Below are 21,948 nucleotides of genomic sequence, written 5' to 3'. Positions count from 1 at the left end.
GGACAAGCACACTCTGAGTCATTTGTAAAGAAAGCAGAGCAATTTCAATTCTATATCTCCATGCGTGCTGAAACCAGAAGCACTGTCAACCTACAAGTCTGAGGTGGATTTACGCCGAGAAACAGGCAACCTAAGCCTTCATTATCAATGCATGAAATCAGCCACTGTGATCAAATTCAAGCAAACCACAAAAAGGATATGATTATGAAAGGCTCCACAGATTTAGCACCAAACCTTGTGGAATGAAGAATCGTCTATTGAAATTGTGTAAATGTTAAAAATAGCTCTGGCTTTTCAACAATGAGCAGAATACAGAGAAGAAATCAGTAGTCTATGTTATAAGGACCTAACAAAAAAGCTACAGAAACCAAAATAGCTATAGGTCCCTGGGACTTTTCTATAGACAAATGAAATCACTAGAGGCTATTACAATTGTAACAAAAAAATGCCATATATTTGACACAGATGTCCATTAAAGAGCAAGTTAAATATCTGTTAACCCGTGAGCGCCTGTCCCTAAATTAAAATAATAATGATAGTAAACATGTGCAGGGCTATGCTAGCACCAGGGCAAAATACTATCAATTTTACTCTAAGACGAATTCCTAAACAATAAAAATTTAAATGTATTTATTTTGTGTAACAAGAAAATAGACGGACAAGGTGGAGAATATTTTTAACCACATAGTATTTCACTGCTTATTATTTTTAAAAAAATCTACAGCTCAATAAATCCATACACCCCTACCCCAGCCACCCCCAAATTTATACCTTTACCTTTCACCATCCTTCCTCTTTTATTACTAAAATATAAGATGCATGAGCCACTTGAGATGTCTTAAAAAGGCACAAGGTAGCTAAACCCCAGAAAGTAGCAGCAATGATTTGAGATCACAAAATATAGAGCTTCGACATGTGCATGCAAAGTGCGAAGCAACAGGGACATAAAACATTTATCAAAAAATCACAAAAATAACTGGGAGGAATTCCTAGTAGGCAGCATTGACAAAGCACATATTTAAGGTTCTACTCAGATTTTTTTTAATGGGTTTTAGGTTCTCATTGAGACTCTAAAGGCAGAGCTAATCAGGATCCAATAAATACAATTCCTGATTTGAGGATCTTCTACAAATGACTGTGTACAGTTCTAGTAACATTAGCAGCTCTTAGGTGTAGATACATTTAGTAGTATCTACAATCTAAAACATCTGTGTAAAAATAAGAATTATACCACAACACATTTACATAACACAGCATTTTGGAGCAACATTAAACATGGCACTCCTGTGGGTATTCTCCTTATGTCCCTCAGTGTGAAACTGACTCCTTACAGGACACTAGTTGGATTCCCTTCCTTGAAGATAGTTATAGACATATATGAGTGGAGATGCACACAAGCGTGTTTTTGTGTGTGTGTGTATGTGTGTGTGGGTGTATGTACATACACCCACGTCATAGGAGAATGTACTAAACCTTTGTGGTTACTTTTGCTGCCTGAATTCCATTCATTTAGTGCCTCAGGAAGCTCCTAGGACAACAATTTGAATGGACTATGAGAAATGGCATTGGGTATCACTAATTCAGAAATTGCTCCATGTCTTCTCTCTCTCTTTTTCTGTACTTTTCTTGCCTGAGAAAATAGTCCGTGAGAGATTGTGTGCCTAAAACTCTTATTTCTATTATACATGCAGCTTCCTAGTAATAAGATAAAACTTTAAAATGAAACTATAATATTTGATTATAGGTCCTTAATCCCTTATCTAAAACCCCTAGTGCCAGATGCATTTCAGAATTCAAATGCTTTCAGATTTTAGAAAGATAATACTCTGCGGATACTGTGAATTATATAATGCCTCAAGTAAAGTCTAGGGCAAAAGTCTATAATCAGACATATTAACAGTTCTGCAGCAAAATATGTGCATATTCAGACTAGATGGGATAAAGACTATTATTAACCTCACACACATCCGTTCAGGTCAGGTTCTGCCATCAATATAAATTACAAAACCTTCTGATTTTCAGAGCTTCTTGGATTTTGGAAATTACAGGTAAGAGATTATAGACCTGCAGAAATGTTTACCTAAACTGTTGTAAGGTTATGGATTGGAAAATAATACCTTACCTTGGCAAGTGTTCTCTGGCTTGGCAAGAGATCTGGAGATGAGCATTGCTTTAACAGAATAGGCAAAAAAACCACAAGAAGGTGCTATTAAAACTGAGACATAAAGTACAGCAGAGATGCGGCTATAATGCAAGATGACAAAACTAGGGCGTGGCAATGGAAGGTAAGAAGAAGGCATTCAGAATTATTGTGTCAAGAAATAACAAACATAATGATGAAAATATCAACCACTCACTGATTACCTACTTTATACCCAATAATGTGGCAGGCACTTGACATAAATATTTCTTTTAGCAACCTACTTTATAATTTTCAAAAGGATATTTTAAAAGAAAAATGTGTTTTCAGAATGAGGCATAAAACATTGGGTTATCTCACCCTCTTCTCATTGTATCCCAAAGCAAAACATCCACAATGGTTTTTAAACATCACATGTGAGAATGTCAGAAACAAAGAAAAAAACATAAGCTTCACCTTTTGAAGTAAAGGTTCATATTTTATTTTTATATACTATTTGGTGTAGGAGTTCTTTAAAATCACTTATAGAAAAGAAAGTAATACGATTTACCATCAATATTCAAACTGAATAACATTAAAACCCATTTTTAAAATATATTCTTAAGACACGTGACTATTATGTTGTATTTACCTGGAGTTTTCCTGTATTTCCCAAATAAATACTTTTTTATATGAAGTACATTGAAGAGCATTAACACAGCAAAGTATTGATATTGGACTTAAGACTTCAGACCTACAGAATATTCACATCTTCTAAGAGATCTTCTCAAAAAATAAAAAGTTGCAGTTAACGTAGGAAGGATAAGTCTAGAGATCTAACATACAGTATGATGACTAGAGTTAATAATACTGTACTGAATACAACTGGCCCTTGAACAATGCCAGGGTTAGGGGCGCTGACCCTCCGCACGGTGGAAAATCCAAATACAAGTTATAGTCGGTCCTCCTTATCTGCAGCTCATCTATATCCGAGCCGCCTCATATCCGCAGTTCCTCTGTATCCACAGACTCAACCAACAACAGATTGTCTAGTACTGTAGCATTTACTATTGAAAAGAACCTGTGTGTAAGTGGACTCGTGCAGTTCAGACCTATGTTGTTTGAGGGTCAAATGTACCAGAAATTTGCTAAGAAAGTAGATTTCAATCACCACACACAAAAGAAGTGATTATATGAGGAGATGGATATATTAACTAGCTTGACTGGAGTAATCACTTCACTATGTAAATGTATATCCAATCATCATGTTGAACACCTTAAATATATACAACTTTCATTAAAGAAATTTAAAAACTGTAGGTACCCTCCCCCCAAATAAGAGCATTTTTTGAGTGCCTTTTGGGACCCAGACTTGCAGTGGGGAGGAGTCCTAGGGGTGTTTGTGAGAACAATGGTCTTCCTATTCACTGTATAAAGTAGAATGGAATACGTGGCTCTAATGTTAGTACGTAGCATGACAAAGTCATGTTCCATGTGAAGAAGGAAACTGCATTTATTCATTTGAGAGTACTACATAATTTGGTGAACTCTTTCTTTAGCAACCAAAATAGCGTCCTGGCGGTTTGATGAAATTCTTGCAACTTCTCAAAGTAACTGATTATCTAGAGTCAGTAACTCCCCAGGAATAAAATTAACATCTCTTTATACATTTTACATCATGTCCACATAAGAAAAGATAAACTTCCAGAATCTGCAGGCCTAGATATCTGAGTTGCAAGGAAGGCTCACCAGAGGTAGCCTCTTGAAATGAAGTGGGCCAACGTGATGCAAATGCCATCATACTCAGCCCCTAAAAAAATACAATAACCAGACCACTCAGTTCCTCCAAACTCCTCATGTAATCAGGAGAAAAGCAAACATGTTTCGCAGCTTGCCTAAGAACCAGATCCAGAAAAACCGTAAGTGCCAAGGATGAACACCAATCCCGTGGTCAGTTGTAACACTGCACGAGGATGCCTAACTTGGAACAATGCCCAACAACCTCCTTGGCTGGGATGCTGCCGAGTATGAAAGTAGAACTCTTGTATGAAGAAAGGTGGTCAGTCAGTGACAACACACTCAACCCGCAGTGGGAATCAGAACTCAATACTGTTAAGTTTCTGTTGAGCCAGCTACTGAAAGCCTTTCTCCCTTAGATAAGCTTGAAATAGATAACGCTTCTATTCTAAGACACCTATATTTTAAGTGTGCCTTTGATGATTCAAACCACTCAGTCACACAAACACTTAGCATGATTGTCTTTAAATTTTAAAATCTAAAATTTTTAAATCTTAAATTTTTAAGAACTAAAAACCAAGACTTGATGTAAAATAACACTTGTCTGTTAATAAATATGATACATGTAAAAGTTCATAGTCCAAAGTATTCTTAAAGCAAAAGACTACCTGCCCTTCACTAAAATAGGGCCAAGCACTCCCTTTAATTCTTTGTTTCTGAAAAAGTTCCATTCAGACTCCTTTATATATCAATTCCTTAGAGCTCTGGGCTTATATAATCAACACCCTTCTTTAACGCTTTTAAACCACATGTACGGAATACAGAGCTGTTCTATAAGGACTTTTTCAGGTGACCTTAGGGGTAGTTCTAGATTTCTGACACCATCTATAATGGCTAGGCTCTATCTCAAAGCATTCTGGGGGGTTGGAGTTATAACTTGAGCCTTCATCCTATATCCATATTGCTGTATTCTCTCTCATTCATAAGGAATTTCAACCTCAATAAGCCCTGCAATATAAATCTCAGTTGAATTTACCTGGGGAGTACAGATATGGGGCACTAACTCTATTCTTGTTTGGAAGAATAAAATTAGGATTTTACAAAATGCTTAGAAACTTACAATGATCAATACTGGATAAGACAAAGAGTCGGAAAAGTAGATATATATTCCTTCTACTGTGTCATCATTGGGTCTGAATTGTTCCAAGAGGTAATTCCTGTGTTCTCTCAAAAGGATCTGGGATTATACCAAGGAAATCAAATGCTCTATTTTCAATTATCTCATTTGGTATATTTTGACCAAGACCTTTTCCCCTCTGAGTCTGTCCCTTCTTGGAAAACTATAGGCAGTTATATGGGCTCTATCTAATAAATGAGCTACATAATAATTATTCCATGAAAAGATTTTTATGGACTAATAATTAAGAGGTCTAGGGAAATAAGTGCATTGTAAATAATCTAACCCACCTGCCTCCACACTGAAATGCTTTATCTACCTAGTGCACTTACTGGTAGAAACTCACTGATAACTCACTGATACATCGATGATTTGTTACACTTTCACCATGGTACTTAATATTTTGCAAAAGATTTCTTGGTTAAGTTATAAGTGGCACACTGACTCATCAAAAATGAAGCAAAAGAAAGTATTTTAAACCATATGTTTCTACAGCAAAAGTAAAAGATATTATATTGATGAATTCTAGCCCTATCTCTGCATCTATCACACAAACCTAAGTTTGCACCATTAACCCTTTATGTTTGTATTTAATATCTCTTAAAATGGACTATAATTTTTTCCAGACAAGGGGAAACATTAAGGTATTTAATTTGTATGTTTAATTCCTGAAAACTGGAGAAAAATCTCCCCTACCCCTTCCTCTCTCTCTCTCCCTCCCTCTCTCTCTCTCACACATACACACACACAAACACCCTGATACCTCTCCTATATATTCTACCTAATGCATAGAAGATGCTTAAAAAGAGTCTGTCAAATGAACATGTTCCTGCCCACACACATTCTCACCTCTTTGTATTTCTTTGCTTTCCATACTCATTTAATTAATTCCAGCAAATGTGGTGGGATTAGGAATAAGGCGAGTATCTTATTTTCAGTATACCTGTGGCACCATCTTGTGGTAGGTCTATAGTGTTGCAGTTTCAAGCTTAATTTCCAAAGTTCAAAAATGTCTGAGAAAATGATTTTGAGGATAAATTTTACATTTTAAATATATATGAGATGCAGTGTAAGAAATCTGGCTTATGTATTTTAACAACCCACGTACATGTTTTAATAGTCTTAATACCTATCACAATGCCCTGACCCTAGAAGCTGTTTCTTGAATGTAGAATAGGAATGAGAATTAGAGAACATTAGAAGGGAAGGGGAAAAAAACAGCTGAAGATCCTGGAGGCATCAAAGAGAAGGACAGAATATGGCAGCAAGGAAAAGTACACAGTATAAAATGCTCCAGCTGACAACCCATTTTCAGATCTTGCCCTCCATTCCCACCTTCAAACCATTACGTCCACTTCCCGTTGCAAAACCCATCCTTACTTTCTCCCCTCTGTCCCCACAGTGTCCTCAACTTAAAGTCTACTCAAATTCGGTTCAGAATCCCTAAGGCCAAATGAAGGATGCCACGTGTCACACCAAGAGGCAGAGTCTGTTTTTCTACCAGTTGAATTTGTCGTGGTCTTGTGACCAGCTCTGACCAAAAGAACACAGTGGTTGCAGCTTCCGCTCTTGCTGTCCAGCAATGCTGCTCTGTGACCCATGTGTGACTGAAGCCTATCCAAGCTTCTCCAGCAGGAGAGTCTACTGGCGAGAATGACCCAGGCTGCAGCCAGCATCAACTGTTAGACGTGTGCATGAGGCCACCGGAGACCATCCAACCCAGATGGGGTACCAGCTGCCTGCAGCTGCGTGACTGACCTCCAGTGAGTCCCGGACGAGAACCACCCAGCTGACACCAGCCCCAATCTCTGACCCACAGAATCATGATTAAAATTTTAAAATGTAAAAAAAAATTCTAAAGGCTTCTGCCAACCTTCGCAAATTCTCTGGTCTTTCTAATCCTCTCACTCAGTTTCAGGCGCGTCTCAGCTCTTTAGACATGTCAAGCTTTTTCTCAATTTAAGATTTTAAACATTCGCCTTACTCCCTTTGAATCACTTTTCTCCACTCTCTTTGCTTGATTAACTCCTGTTTAGTCTTAAAAGATTAACCTTAAATGAGATTAGAAATTTGGGATAAATTGAAGGTGGGAGAGAATATGGGCATTTTAGTTAGTATACAACTGGAAAAAATCAAACACTGATAATAAGGAAAAAATCCTAAATTCTTTTCATTTTTACTTTGTGAAGAATTTGTTGTAAAAAAAGTATGAGAGGTAATGTAGAGAGAGAGATGGATCTTAGATTTTGAATTTTTTTGTGTGGTCTTAGGAAAGGGCTCCGAACCTCTCTTACTCTTGGTGTCTTTATCTATAATGTGAGGATAGTCATACATATCCTGTTGAGTGTTGAGGCCTAAAGCCATTATTTCAACCTTTTCATGATAACCTCTATCTCCAGTGCACCTCAGATCAAGTGCAGATGTGTCTCTCTTACCACAATTCAGCAGAACCTCTGTGCTTTGGCCTGATCTCACATGTACCATCCATTGCCAAAGGCAGGATCACAGGTCACCCCCTAAGACAGAATCCCTTGCCATTCTGAGGAAATATGGATCCTTAAAGCCCCAGAATAAAATCAATCCTCCCCCCCATAATCCTTGGGGCAGTTTGATTCTCCATGACAGATACATACATTTCCTAAGGACACAAGGAGAATAAAATGTAAAGTTAACGTTTATTACTTTATCCGGTGATTTACCTGCTTCTAATTGGAAGGGGGAGAATCATGTATCACTGAATGAGATGTGGGGAAGTCCTCTGAACAGTAAAAGCCAGACTTACCACATAAACATGCTACAGCCAGAGAGAACTGAAGGCCCCTGTTTTCTGATTCAACTTGCACATCAGGTACATTCTCTGTGCAGAAGTAACCTATAAGCACACACCAGGCAAATTCTGTCCCGCCCAGCTGATGTCCATAGATGGGAGGCAATAACACCATGGTGAGGAATCAGGCTGCAGAACTAGGCTGCCATGTTCCAAATCCTAGCCTTGCCTCTTTCGGCTACTACCTAACCTCTTTATTGCTCATTCACATTGTCTGTTATAATAATAATACCTTCCTCGCAAATCTGTTGAGAGGCTTCAAATGAGATAACCTCCACAGCACCATACCTGGCACAAGGTAAGGCCATATTCACTCACGTAACCACAGCCTTTCAGTCTACCTTCACTGTTTTTATGATACTGTAGGAGGTGCAGAGTTGCTTAGAAAGCTCTCAGGGAGGGGTGGGGATTGGTTGATGGGGCTGGGTGGCTATATCATTCTATTTCCATGACATCATCCCTCTTTTTCCATGAGTCAGTGGATGCCCCAGAGGAAGACAAGGAACATGAGGTCACCTTGCCCCTCCCTGACCATTTCCCAATTACAAATTTATTTAAAGTAAGAAGCTCCTGGGACTTCCCTGGTGGCACAGTCGTTAAGAATCCACCTGCCAATGCAGGGGACACGGGTTCAAGCCCTGGTCCGGGAAGATCCCACATGCCGCGGAGCAACTAAGCCTGTGCGCCACAACTGCTGAGCCTGCGCTCTAGAGCCCGGGAGCCACAACTACTGAGCCTGTGTGCTGCAACTACTGAAGCCCACGCGTCTAGAGCCCGTGCTCCGCAACAAGAAAAGTCACTGCAATGAGAAGCCCGCGCACCGCAACTAAGAGTAGCCCCCGCTCGCTGCAACCAGAGAAAGCCCACGCACAGCAACGAAGACCCAATGCAGCCAAAAATAAATAAATAAAATTAATTAATTAAAAAAAAAAACCCTTGATGCTAAAATAAAGAAAGAAAGAAGCTCCTTTTCTGGGTATAAATCCTCCTCCGTTGGGTTAGTGTTGTCAAAGTGTGATTTTTGGACCAGGAGTTTCCACATCATCTGGGAACTTGTTAGAAATGTAAGTTCTCAGGCTTCACCCCCCCGGCCTACTGAATCAGAAACTATGAAAATGAAGCCCAGCACTTTGCATTTTAACACACCCTCCAGGTGATTCTGATGCATGCTAAATTTTGAGAACTACTGGGTTAAATTATCAGTCATTAATGCATCCAATTTCTCTAAATTTCTTAAGTTCAGATCCATCTCAGAGAATGAGAATGGTGATTGGAATAGGGATGGTGGAGAAATATTATAGCGATGGGCACTCAGGATAAAGAATAGGTCTCAGGCTTTGACAGCAGAGGGCAGGATGAGGGTCACTAGCCACTCTAGAGAGAAAATAAATGTGGTCCATTTTGTCTGGAATTGGGAAGCTGTGTGTGGGTTATGGAAAGTAATCTCTGTGCAATTGGGAGGTATCCTGGGGAAATAATACCTAAGCTAGGATGTCTGGACTTGTTGGGGAGGCTTCTGGTTGACGAAAACCAGAGTGGGCTATAAAAAGAAATCAGGAGAGCTCTGAATTACAGCTGTCACTGATTTTTTTTTACATGTGTGTTTGAGCAGCTGTGTTTTTCCTATGCCTCTGATCCCATGGGACAAGGATGACTCTTCTCCCTCTTCCAGCTCCTTTCTTTATACTTTGCCAAATGTTCCTCCTTTGCCCCCACTCATACTCATTCCAATAAGAATAAACTATTTATAGTTTATCCCAACATGCATTTACATTGCTGTCCCCTCTACCTGGAATGTTGTTTTTCCTTGAGTAACTTGAAACTCATTTTTTAAAATTCACTGCAAATATCACCTCCTCTAGGAAGCCTTCTCTGATCTTCATGAAGTTGACCATCCCTTTCTCTGTGCCACATTTATTTTATATGTAGATCATCATTGTTCTTAGCATATCACATTGCCATTCATTTATTTATATATCTGTCCTCTCTCGACACTTCAAAGAGATTGTATTTTATTAATCTCTGTAGACACTTGATAATTTTTAAAAAGCAAAACCCCCAAATTTGTGTTCATTATCATATCTGATAATGCTACTAGAATACAGGTGTTTTAGGTGGTACCTTTATTATGAATTTTTAACTGAAATTTTTATTGAGATAATTAGAGATTCACATGCAGTTGTATAAAATAATACAGGGAGTTCCATTGAACACTTTGTCCGTCTTCCACTGATGGTAACATTTTGTAAAATTATAGGATAGTATCACAACCAGGATGTTGACATGGATACAATCTACCAATCCTATGCAGATTTCCCCAGTTTTACTTGTATTCATGTGGATATGTGCGTGTGTATGTGTGTGTTTGTCACCTGTGTGGGTCGTGAATCCACCACCACAGGATCCCTCATGTTGACCTTTTATAATCACACCCACTTCCCTCCTGACACCTGCCCCCAGCCTTAACCCCCCAGGAACCACTAATCTGTCCTCCATTTCTAAAATTTTGTCATTTCAAAAATGTTGTAAAAATCAACTCAGTATGTAACTTTGTGGGATTGATTTTTTTCACTTAGCATAATTCCGTAGAGATTCAACCAAGTTGTTGCGAGTATCAATAGTTCATTCCTTTTTATTATGGAGTACTATTCCATGGTATGGATGTACCACATGTTAACAATTCACCCTCCAAAAATATGCAGGTCAAATCCTGGAACCTTTGAATGTTACCTTATTTGGAAAAAGGATCTTTACAGATGTGATTGAGTTAAGAATTTTGAGATAAAGAGATAATCTTGCATTATCCATGGGTCCCTAAATCCAACTGCAAGTTTCCTTATAAGAGAAAAGCAGAGGGAAGTTTGAAACAGACAGAAAAGAAGACACAGACACACAGAAGAGAAAGTGATGTGAAGACAGAGGCAGAGATTGAACTGATGCAGCCACCAGCCCAGGGCTGCCCGGGCAGCCAGCAGAAGATGAAAGAGACAAGAAATGGATTCTCCCTATGTATTGTCCACAGAGGGAGTACGGCCCTGCAAATTTCAGACTTATAGACCCCAGAACTTAAAGAGGATGAATTTCTATTGTTTTAGGCTGCCAAGTTTGTGTTAATTTGATATAGCAGCCTCAGAAAACTAATATAGAGTTGTTCATAGTTTTTGGGTATTACAAATAATGCTGCTATGAAATTCATATACAGGCTTTTGTGAGAACGTACATTTTCATTTCTCTGGAATACATTCCCAAGAGTACAATTGCTGGGTCGAATGGTGATTTCATATTTCGTCTTATAAGAAACCTCTAAACTGTTTTCTAGAAGGGGCTGTACCATTTTACATTTCCATTAGCAATGTACAAGTGATACATTTACTCTTCAACCTTGTCACGTTTAGTGTTGTCACTATTTCTTCTTTTAGCCATTCTGACAGGTATATTGTAAAACCTCATTGTGGTTTTATTTTGCATTTCCCTGATGACTAATGATGCTGAACATATTTTCATGCACTTATTTCTCATCTGTACATCCTCTTCAGTGAAATTTTTCTTCCTATCTTTTGCCCACTTTCTGATTGGATTGTTTGATTTTGTTTTGGTTTTTTTTTTTTTTACTGTTGAGCTTTGATAGTTCTTTATGTACTCTAGATCCTTTGACATGTGGTTTGCAAATATTTTCTACCATCTGTAGCTTATATTTTCATTCTTTTCCCATGGTATTTTACAAAGCAAAAGTTCTTAATTTTGAATGAAGTCTCATTTATCAGTTTTCCTTTTATGGATCATGCTTTTGGTGTCAAGTCAGAACTCTTTGCCTAGCCCTAGGTCCCAGAGATTTTCTTCCATTTTTTCCTAAAAGTTTTATATTTTTATGTTTTACATTTAAATACATGATCCATTTTGGTTAATTTTTGTATATGGTGTAAAATTTAGGTCAAAGTTTTTTTTTGGGGGGGAGGGTTGTTTTTATTTTTGCTTTTGTTTTGTTTATAGATGTGCAATTGCTCCAGCACCATTTGTTGAAAAGACTATTTTTCTTTCACTGAATTGATTTTGAATTGTCAAGAGTCAATTGAGCATATTTGTGTGGATCTACAGTTCTGGATTCTATAGTTTTTTCCATTGATCTATGTGTCTATACCGCCACAAAAAAACAAACAAAAACCAAAACCCAACAGCTTTGATTACTTCAGCTATATAGTAAGCCTTGATATTGGGTAGAGATTTTTCCTACTTTATTTCTTCTTTGTCAAGATTGTTTTAGCTGTAGGGCCTGTGTTTTTCTACATAATTTTAGATTAAGCTTGTCTATGTATACAATAAATCTTGCTAGGGTTTTGAAGGAATTGCATGAAACCTATAGATCAATTTAGGGAGAACTGACATTTTAACTATGTTGAGTTTTCCAATTCATGAATATGGTATATCTCTCTATTCATTTATATCTTCTTTGATTTCTTTTCTTAACATTTTGTGATTTTCAGCATACAGATTCTGTACATGTTTTTCACAGTATGTATCTAAGTATTTCATTTTTGAGGGGTGATTATAAATGATATTGTGCTTTTAAGTTTAAGTTTCCATATGTTCATTTTTAGTGATATATAAAGATATGCAACTGGTTTTTGTGAGTTCTCTATCCTGTAAACTTTCACAGATTCTTTGGGATTTATATATGGACCATCATGTCATCTGCAAAGAAAGAAAATGTTATTTCTTCCTTTACCATCTGTATGCCTTTTATTTATTTATTCTTGCCTTATTATGGTTCCTACAATTTCCAGCACTATGTCGAATAAGAGAGGTGAGAGTGGACAACCTTACCTTGCTCTTGATCTCAGGGAAAAGCAGTCTTTCACCATTAAAAATTATGTTAGCTACAGACTTTTTTGTAGATGTTCTTTATTAAATTGAGGCAATTCCCCTTTATTTCTAACTTGCAGAGAGTTTTTATCAAAAATGAGTATTGGGTTTTCTCAAATGCTTTTATGGCAACAATTGATATGATCATATGATTTTCTTCTTTAGCTGTTGATATGGTATTTTATATTTATTGGTTTTCAAATGTTGAACCAGTCTTGCAAATCTGGAATAAATCCCACTTGATCATGGTGTATAATTATTTTTATACATTGGTGGATTCAGTTTGTTGATATTTTGTTGAGAATTTTTCAGTCTAAGTTCATGAGAGATATTAGTCTGTAGTTTTCTTTTTTTTATTTTTTGTCTGCTTTTGGTATCAGGGTAACACTGACCTCATAAAATAAATTGGGAAGTGTTTCCTCCTCTTCTATTTTCTGAAAGAAATTGTGTAAAATTGGTGTTCCTTAAATGCTTGGTACAGTTTTCCAGTAAAACCATGTAGATCTAGAAATTTCTTTTGGGGTGCTTTGTAATTATGAATTCAACCTATATGATCATTATAGATTGTTTTACCTTGGTTGCATCTGGTAGTTTATGGTTTCTGAAGAACTGGTTCATTTTTCTAAGTTATCAAATTTCTGAACATAAGTTTTTTATAGTATTTGCTTATTATATTTTTAATTGCTGCAAATTCTGTAGTAATATCATCTATTCCATCTGTGTCTTCTTTCTTTTTCATCTTTGTCAGTCTTACTAGAGGCTTGTAAATTTCATTAATCTTTTTCAAAGAGCCAATTTTCTATTTGTTTCCTCTGGTTCCCATTTCTCTGTTTCTCTTTTCTTGTCATCATACGGGTTACTTGAACATTTTTTAGGACTCCATCTTGATTTATTTATATTCTCTTTGACTGTATTGCTTTCTATAGTTTTCAGAGTGGTTGATATGGGTATTACAATATACATACTTACGGCAATCTACTGGTATCATCATTTAGCTACTTCAAATGAAGTACAGAAACCTTACTTCCATTTAGGTCCCTTTAACTTCCACTTTTAATTATTATTATCTTGAGTATCATATGGTTAAATTTCATTTCAATCATCAAATATGTTTTATAAAACTTATGAGGAAAAGGATTGTGTGGGGATTAATTTTACGTGTCAACTTGACTGGGCCACAGGATGCCCAGATATTTGGTCAAACACTATTCTGGGTGTTTCTCTGAGTTTGTTTTTGGATAAATTTCACATTTGTGTGTGTGTAGATTTTATTCTGAAAGCAATGAGGAACATTGAAACATTTTAAACAAGAATTATATGAACAATCTTGCATGACAGAATGTACTTCCTTGCAGCACTGCACAGTCAGTGTTTACCAGGATGACAGGAAAATCACAGTCATGGTAATAAGGAGGGCCTAGGAAATGTGCTGGGAAAAGTTAACAAATGAGAAATTTTCATTACAGGAGTGTCTTTAGGATGAACATACACACACATATATGTATGCATATATAACTATATAAATTCTTATTGATCTGTTACATACTCTTATGAAAATGATTTATTAATGCTATATCTACACAATTCCATCACGATTTCAAACCTTCAGTAAAATACACTACCCACAAATCTACTGAGTTGATAAGCTTTTGGGGGGTCATTAAAAAAGCCCACATTTGCATTAATATTAGGCAGAGAAAAGAGAACATAGGGAGCAGTTGAGAAAAAAAAAATTCCCCAAATTCAAAAAGAACACAGAATTAAAGTAAGATTTGTCCAATGGATTCTCTTTGGGAACTTACAGAAAGACCTAGAATTACGAATAAATGTGGAAGTGGTTCTCCAAACTTTGTTTTGTCTAAAAAATAAAGGGAAAGGTATTTCAAAATGTTGGAGAACTTAAGCACAAGAAAATTTTTTTAAAGAATCAATTACGTTCAAATTAAGGCTGTACTGAACACAATTTTTAAAAATTTTTTATTGAAGTATAGTTGATTTACAGTATCATGTAAGTGTCAGGTATACAGCACGGCGATTCAGTTATGTATATAACTGAATATATATATATATGAATCGCTGTGCTGTATACATAAAACTTTTAGGTTGCTTCCATGTCTTGGCTATTGTAAACAATGCTGCAATGAACATTGGGGTGCATGTATCTTTTCAAATTATGGTTTTCTCCAGATATATGCCCATGAGGAGGATTGCAGGATCATATGGTAGTCCTATTTTTAGTTTTTTTAAGGAACCTCCATACTGTTTTCCATAGTGGCTGCACCAATTTACATCCCCACCAACAGTGTAGGAGGGTTCCTTTTTCTCCACACCTTCTCTAGCATTTATTATTTATAGACTTTTTGATGATGGCCATTCTGACCGGTGTGAGGTGATACCTTCATTGTAGTTTTGATCTGCATTTCTCTAATAATTAGAGATGTTAAGCACCTTTTCATGTGTCTGTTGGCCATCTGTATGTCTTCTTTGGAAAAATGTCTATTTAGGTCTTCTGCCCATTTTTTTTTTTTTTTTTAATATGGATACATGGGAGCCTTTTTTTTTTTTTTTTAGTATTTGTTTATTTATTTATTTATGGCTGTGTTGGGTCTTCGTTTCTGTGCGAGGGCTTTCTCTAGTTGTGGCAAGCGGGGGCCACTCTTCATCGCGGTGCGCGGGCCTCTCACTATCGCGGCCTCTCTTGTTGCGGAGCACAGGCTCCAGAAGCGCAGGCTCAGTAATTGTGGCTCACGGGCCCAGTTGCTCCGTGGCATGTGGGATCTTCCCAGACCAGGGCTCGAACCCGTGTCCCCTGCATTATTGGCAGGCAGATTCTCAACCACTGCGCCACCAGGGAAGCCCCAACTGCCCATTTTTTGATTGGGTTGTTTGTTCATTTGATATTGAGCTGTATGAGCTGTTTATATATTTTGGAAATTAAGCCCATTGTTTGCAACCCATTCTGTAGGTTGTCTCTTCATTTTGTTTACTGTTTCCTTTGCTGTGCAAAAGCATTTAAGTTTAATTAGGTCCCATTTGTTTATTTTTATTTCCATTACTCTAGGAGACGGATCCAAAACGATATTGTTGTGATTTATGTTGAATTTCACATTTGAATCTATAAACTCAGTAAAACAAATTCCTCTCTCTCATGTGGATTGGCCTCATCCAGTCAGTTGCAGGCCTGAATAGGACAGAAGACTGGCCCTCCCCTGAATAAGAGGGAATTCCTCCTGCCTAACTGCCTTCGACATGGGCTATCGATTTTTTCCTGCCTTCCAACTTAAACTGAAACGTCAGCTTTTCCTGGGTCTCAAGCCTGCCAGTCTTTGGACTGAAACTACACCGTCAGCTCCCCTGGGTCTCTAGCTTTCTGACTGCAGATCTTGGGACTTGTCAGTCTCCATGATCATATGAACCAATTCCTTTAATAAATATTCTTGTTATATATGTATATATACACCACACACACACATATATATGTATGTATGTGTGTGTGTATCTATCTATCTATCTATCTATCTATCTATCTATCTATCTCTATATATATATCCTATTGATTCTGTTTCTCTGGAGAACGCTTACTGATACAGTTTGTTCTATGATTCATTCTTTTATCATTTCCTCTCTATTTGAAAAGCTTCCTTTAGCCAATCTTTAAAAGTAAACTGCTAATGATAAATTTCTTTGTATCTTACAAAACTTCATCTGCGTGTGAAGGATCCCTATTTAAGCTATTTAAGCTCTCTTTGCTTCCCCTCTGATTCTTCCTCCTGTAGCCCAGAGTGTTCTAAAATAGTTTTAGGTAAACTCTAAGAATCTTCCTGTTCTTCCAGAAGGAACACACTAAATTCTAAATTTAGTGACAGAACTATAAATGTTTGGGGGTCAATCACCTCTTATTCAGAAAAATGGCTCAAGTCCCAACCACCACCCTGTGGACCCCACTCCTACCCTGCCAACCCCAAAACCATAATAAGACTGACAGAGAGGAGGGGAAGTTCCCTCTGAAATGAAGTTCTTGGAAGGTTATGTCTACTACCACATCTTTTCTCCTTTGGGGAGGAGATGTGCTACTATTTTTCTCCCTGTATTAATCTGCTAGGGCTATTGTAACAAAGTACCACAAACTGGGTGGCTTAACAATACAAATTTATCATCTCACAGTTCTGGAGGCTAGAAGTCCAAAATCAAGGTACTGTACGGTGGGTTCTTTCTGAGGGTTCTAAGGGAAGGATCAGTTCCAGGGCTCTCTCCTCAGCTTGAAGACAATTATCTTCTCCCTGTGTTTTCACACCATCTTCCCTATGTGTGCATCTGTCTCTATGTCTAGATTTCCCCTTTTTATAAGGACACCAGTCATATTGGATTAGAGTCAACCCTAATGGCCTCATTTTAATTTAATTTCCTCTGTAAGACTCTATCTCCAAATAAGGTCACATTCTGAAGTACTGGGGATTAAGACTCTAATATATCGTTTTTTGGGGGAGGGGGGATAAGTCCCTAAAGCCAAGTGATGGGCAAAAAAGGGAGATAGGCATTTTGTTCCCTGATTAAGTACCTGCTTTGTCAGTGGACTTGCCAGCCTCCTCTGTGCTACCTGAGCAGGCAAGAGAAATGTGGAGAGAAGCCCCCTACCTCCACCTACTGCACCTCTACCTGCCTGGGCCCCAGCAGCTCTAGGTTTTCAAGAGGAATGTTAGTTGTCAGATGGATTCTGCACATGATCTCAAGCCCCAAGAGTTGGTACACAGATGAGAGAAGAGGAAGATGCAGCTAAATCTCAGGGACTCCTAATGTCTAAGGGACCATTTGAGGGGAGCTCTTCATCCATAAGGTCTGTTAAGAGCATCTGTGACCCACAGAGACAACCAGAATAGTAATTACCTACCAAGAATAGCATTACAACTTTGTCAAGGCTGTAAGGTAAGGACACCTCCACCCCTCCATCCCTCCATGGTTTCCCGCCACCTGAGCAGAAGGGCAGGCGGAGGGAGAGGTGGCGGGAGAGCCGACTGTGCCCCACCTTCCACTCTAAATGTGAGTCCTTCTAGCCAAATCTTAATTTGGCTATGAAATGGATGTTTTTATAAGCAGAACTGTCTTCTAAATCAAAGAGTCCCTCTGAATATACAAATGTGAAAAGTTATGGTCTGAGAAGATGTTTAAGGGAGTTGTTACCCAGTAGGAAATAGATATTTGATTGATCAAAACTGAGGAAAGTGACTGGAAACAAATAAAACCATGTCAGGCTGACTCCTCATCGAGTTGAGACTCTAAACAGTAGATAATGTGCACATGCACACATAACAGGACTAAGGTATATTCCACTCTAGTTCCTGCTGTTTTGTTTAGCATGATCCCACAGGCAGTTTCACCTTTCATTAGGTATTCTTCAGAAATACAATTTTTAATGACTATGGTTTCTATCATTCATCTTATAAATGTACTATAACGTATATAACTTTTCTCCTATTGTACATTCAGGATACAGCTAATATTTTGGAATTATAAATCATGTCATAATCATCTTTGTACATACATCTATGTCCGATTTCTATTTCAAAGAGGGAACATTATTATACCTACTTTTTTTTTCAGATGGGAGGATTATGCTAACCAGTTTCAGAGGTTAAGTGACTTGCCTTCATCATATGTTAAACCCAGATCTTCTGAGAATGAATCACTGACTATATTATCAGCATATGAAAACTGTCCTTTGTGCCTAATATAAAACTTGAAAAGCTGTCTCATTTTCTTACCCATTTTCCTATATATTAATATACTGTGTTATACTAGTTGATGAGCTATGTTTTATTTATAAAATATATCCATAATATTCTGTGTATGTCTTAGCTAAATGTATTTTATATCAGCTAGCTAATTTCATTAGTATGGGAGAAAAATGGAGAAATTCATGAATTGGAGCTTTACATGTCTGTTTTCAAAACCCATCAGAGAAAGGTAGTTTTCCATGATAAAAACCATTTGTGACCACAAATATATTACAGCATATTGGTTTGAATTTAACCTGAGTTTATTGCATGGTAGAAAACAGCAGCAAAGTAGTGACGAAGAATTATGGCTTCACTATTAATTAAATATGGTTGGAACTCTGATCTGCCATTTCCACGTTGTATGAACCTGGACAAATTTTATCTCTGTGCCTTTGTTCCTATTCTGTAAATTAGGAATAATCTTAGTACCTACCTCAGGGTTCATGAGAAGATTAAACGAGAAAATTCCTATAAAGCTCTTAGGACCAAAATATGTCCCATAGAAAATGTTCAGTTAATGTTAGCTACTAACATTACCTCTTTTAGAAACCACAGGTTAACCTCAATTTAAACATAGATATTTGGATTCTAACAAATGTAATTCAAACCTTTACTCAGGGCTATTTGCTCTCTGATTTAGATATAAGACAGTCATCAGTTTTTACTCTAACACCAACTATATTTTTAATATGTAAATACACATACATTAATGCATTTGTGAATAACAAATGAATATATGATGGTAACAATTATCATCATAATAAGTAAATACAAAACAGAAAAGTTATCTTTCACTATTGTAATAATTGTGTATCTTATATCCTATAAGTTCCTTTAAGTTCTTTCACAGCATGGTAAGTACTGACTGAGGAAAATAATTTAATAAAATTAAATCATATACTGGGTAAAAAGTAATTAGGTTTAGCTTGAAATAGAAAAATTATTAATTTACAGCAAACACATACAAGCCATCTTTACCGGAGCTTAATATGGATCATGGTATAACTTAACGAAATCAAAAACTATGCAACAGCACCAGGTGAAATTCCAACAAAGGGCTGCACCGCGTCATCTCACTTCAAGTTGAAGGTTCATTACCAAAGCACACACTTGCTAGAGAGGAATTTGGAGCTTTTCCTCACATTTAGGAGGAGGCTTATCTTGGCCTCCCAAGTAAACCTGTGGAGGAGGCCTACTTTTTGTAGAAACCTTCACCATGGAACACAGTACATTTCACATTTTTCTTTAGTTGTGTCACAACTAACAGACCAAAGGCCAGCAATATGAAGGAGGCAGCATTGCCCAAGGATAAGATACAGGGTTTGCAAAACTGTTTAGAATTCAGGGCAGATGCAAGAATGAGAGAATCTCCAAGCTTCTGCCTCTATCCAGCCCACAGGAAAGGGTGAGAGGCAAGAGGCAGGGAAAGTGCTTGCGGTGGTGCTGGAGCTCAGAGGTAAGCCTTGTTGGTTTTGGCAATGGCTGTTCCTATTGTTAGAACACCACCGACACACTGCTGCCAACTCCCTAAAAGAATATAACACGTCTAGCGCACAAGATTAATGCTCCTTTCCTGCATCATGGATGTTATAAATAAAGCTGGAGCTTTTTATATACCACCTAATAGTACGCTACTCAACGGAAAGCAGAGCAAGAAAGCCAAAGAAAGTCTAATTCTGCAGAGAGGAGAAAAAAATTGATATCACTGATCCATTTTAAACACATTTCAAAATATATTAAGGACTGTTCACAAACTACGGAGATACAGAACTATGTCAATGGGCTGATATACAAATTTTGTGTTTATATATATTTGTGTCTAGTATAATATATATTAATAACAATAAAAAATGTATCCTGAGAAGTAACAGACAGCTCTTGGATTTTACCTGTAGGGAAAAGAATATACATTGTGGTGGTAGTTTTAAGGGGAAAGATAAGCCTTGCTCTAAATCTTTCATTTTCTAGAACAGAAGCACGTCTCCCAGCAGGAAATGGGCCCCCAGGCCCTCCCACCTACCTGTGCTGGTGAAAGTGCTGGGGCTGGCCAGCGGTGGTCCGGAGCCCTGGGCTGGGGGCGGAGGCTGTCCATCACTCAGCTGCTTGACTCGTTTGCGGTGAGATTTGCCGTTGTAATGGACTTGGGCCTGGGCTGCAGAGTTTAGCTGGATGTTGCACACCTCACAGAAGGAGAACAGAATTTTCTTTTTCTCTTTACTCAGCTGGTCCTCAGGTCTGTCGTTCTTTATTCCCTTATCTTCAAAGCCCCGTAAAAAAGTTGCCATATTCATAATTCCATCTTCAGGGTAGTTGTCAGGGCTTAAGGAATACCTCATACCTAAAAAAAAAAGTACAAATGCTTGTGAAATATATGCCTTCTTATCTTCTAGTATGATTATGATTAATTTCATGGTATGGTTTAAGCTAAAATCTCCCAGCTACTCAGTGATCACGCTTGGAAAAAATTATCAAAAGCACTTAACTGAGCAAATATGATCTTTGAACATGTGTTTCCTCTGTCTGGAGCATTTTCCACTCTACCCTTGCCCCTCCTCCCATCACCTCTCAATTCTTTTGCCCTTTTAACTCCTGCTCACCCCTGAGATCTGAGCTGGAGCATTACCCTCTCCTGGAAACCTGTCTGACCCTGGAGATAAGGCAGATCCCTGGTTACATGCTCACATCGTGCTATGTGACCTCTCTTCAGAACACCTCTCACCATGTGCACGTCATATGTATTTGTACAATTATTTGATTTATGTCTGTTTCCCCAACAGAGTGTGAGCTCTGTGGGGGCAGTAACCTCATTTCTGGATAACCTTTGAGCCTAGAAGTGCAAATTTTACATAATAGGCATTCAAATATCTATTGAAGGAAGGAATAAAGGATGCTACGAATCCATACTATGAAACAGGGTATGTGTAGACACCAAGGTATACATAATACACACACACCTGCACACCTGCCAACAGATACATGCCCTAACTTGGGGAGGAGGTGAATAACAAAGACAAAAACACATTGTGTCTGCAACTTACATTGGGTTGTATTCCAAAAGCCTCTTTATAAGTCAGCCAGTGGGAATTTGAACATATTTTCTTACAGATGTAGTGAAACAAACTGTTTTTAGCTGTCCAGATTAGCCCATAAACATCAATTTAATCTCTGATGAGGCTGAAATGCAGAACATCTGAAACACAAAATAATAGAAACACAATATATGGTAATCTAGTAACTGAAACAGAAAAAGAGTAAAACAGACTAAGATAAAATTTTGTTTACTTTTAAGTGCTGATTTTCACTTAGTTAGATAAGGGTATAGTGATAAGTTATAACCTAAGTAAAGATTTTAAAGGAGCCTTTACAGTACCTGAAGAATCCTGGGTAATGAAGATGGCCTTGGCTTTTTATTTTGCTCAGTTCCACTTTAACATGTATAAATTTTTCATTTTAG

General features: G+C 37.6%; 1 protein-coding gene across 2 annotated transcripts in view; it reads right to left on the bottom strand.

Annotated features, from left to right (window-relative positions):
* Positions 1-21,594, bottom strand: part of ZNF385B (zinc finger protein 385B) — a 317,444-nt gene extending 295,850 nt beyond the window's left edge. For both annotated transcript variants that reach the window (XM_068543878.1, XM_068543879.1), the window contains exons 1-2: positions 21,533-21,594; positions 20,515-20,832 (exon numbers count right to left, since the gene is read on the bottom strand). In XM_068543878.1, the coding sequence (XP_068399979.1) occupies positions 20,515-20,830 (316 nt within the window). In that variant the 5' untranslated portion in view covers positions 20,831-20,832; positions 21,533-21,594. The remainder of the gene's footprint in view (positions 1-20,514; positions 20,833-21,532) is intronic.
* Between the last annotated feature and the right edge of the window lie 354 nt (positions 21,595-21,948).

Source organism: Eschrichtius robustus, chromosome 5 (genome assembly GCF_028021215.1).
Source record: "Eschrichtius robustus isolate mEscRob2 chromosome 5, mEscRob2.pri, whole genome shotgun sequence".
In the NCBI taxonomy this organism is placed as follows: Eukaryota; Metazoa; Chordata; class Mammalia; order Artiodactyla; family Eschrichtiidae; genus Eschrichtius; species Eschrichtius robustus.
Note: the sequence above shows the minus strand (reverse complement) of the source record. Positions and strands in the feature narration are given on the sequence as shown.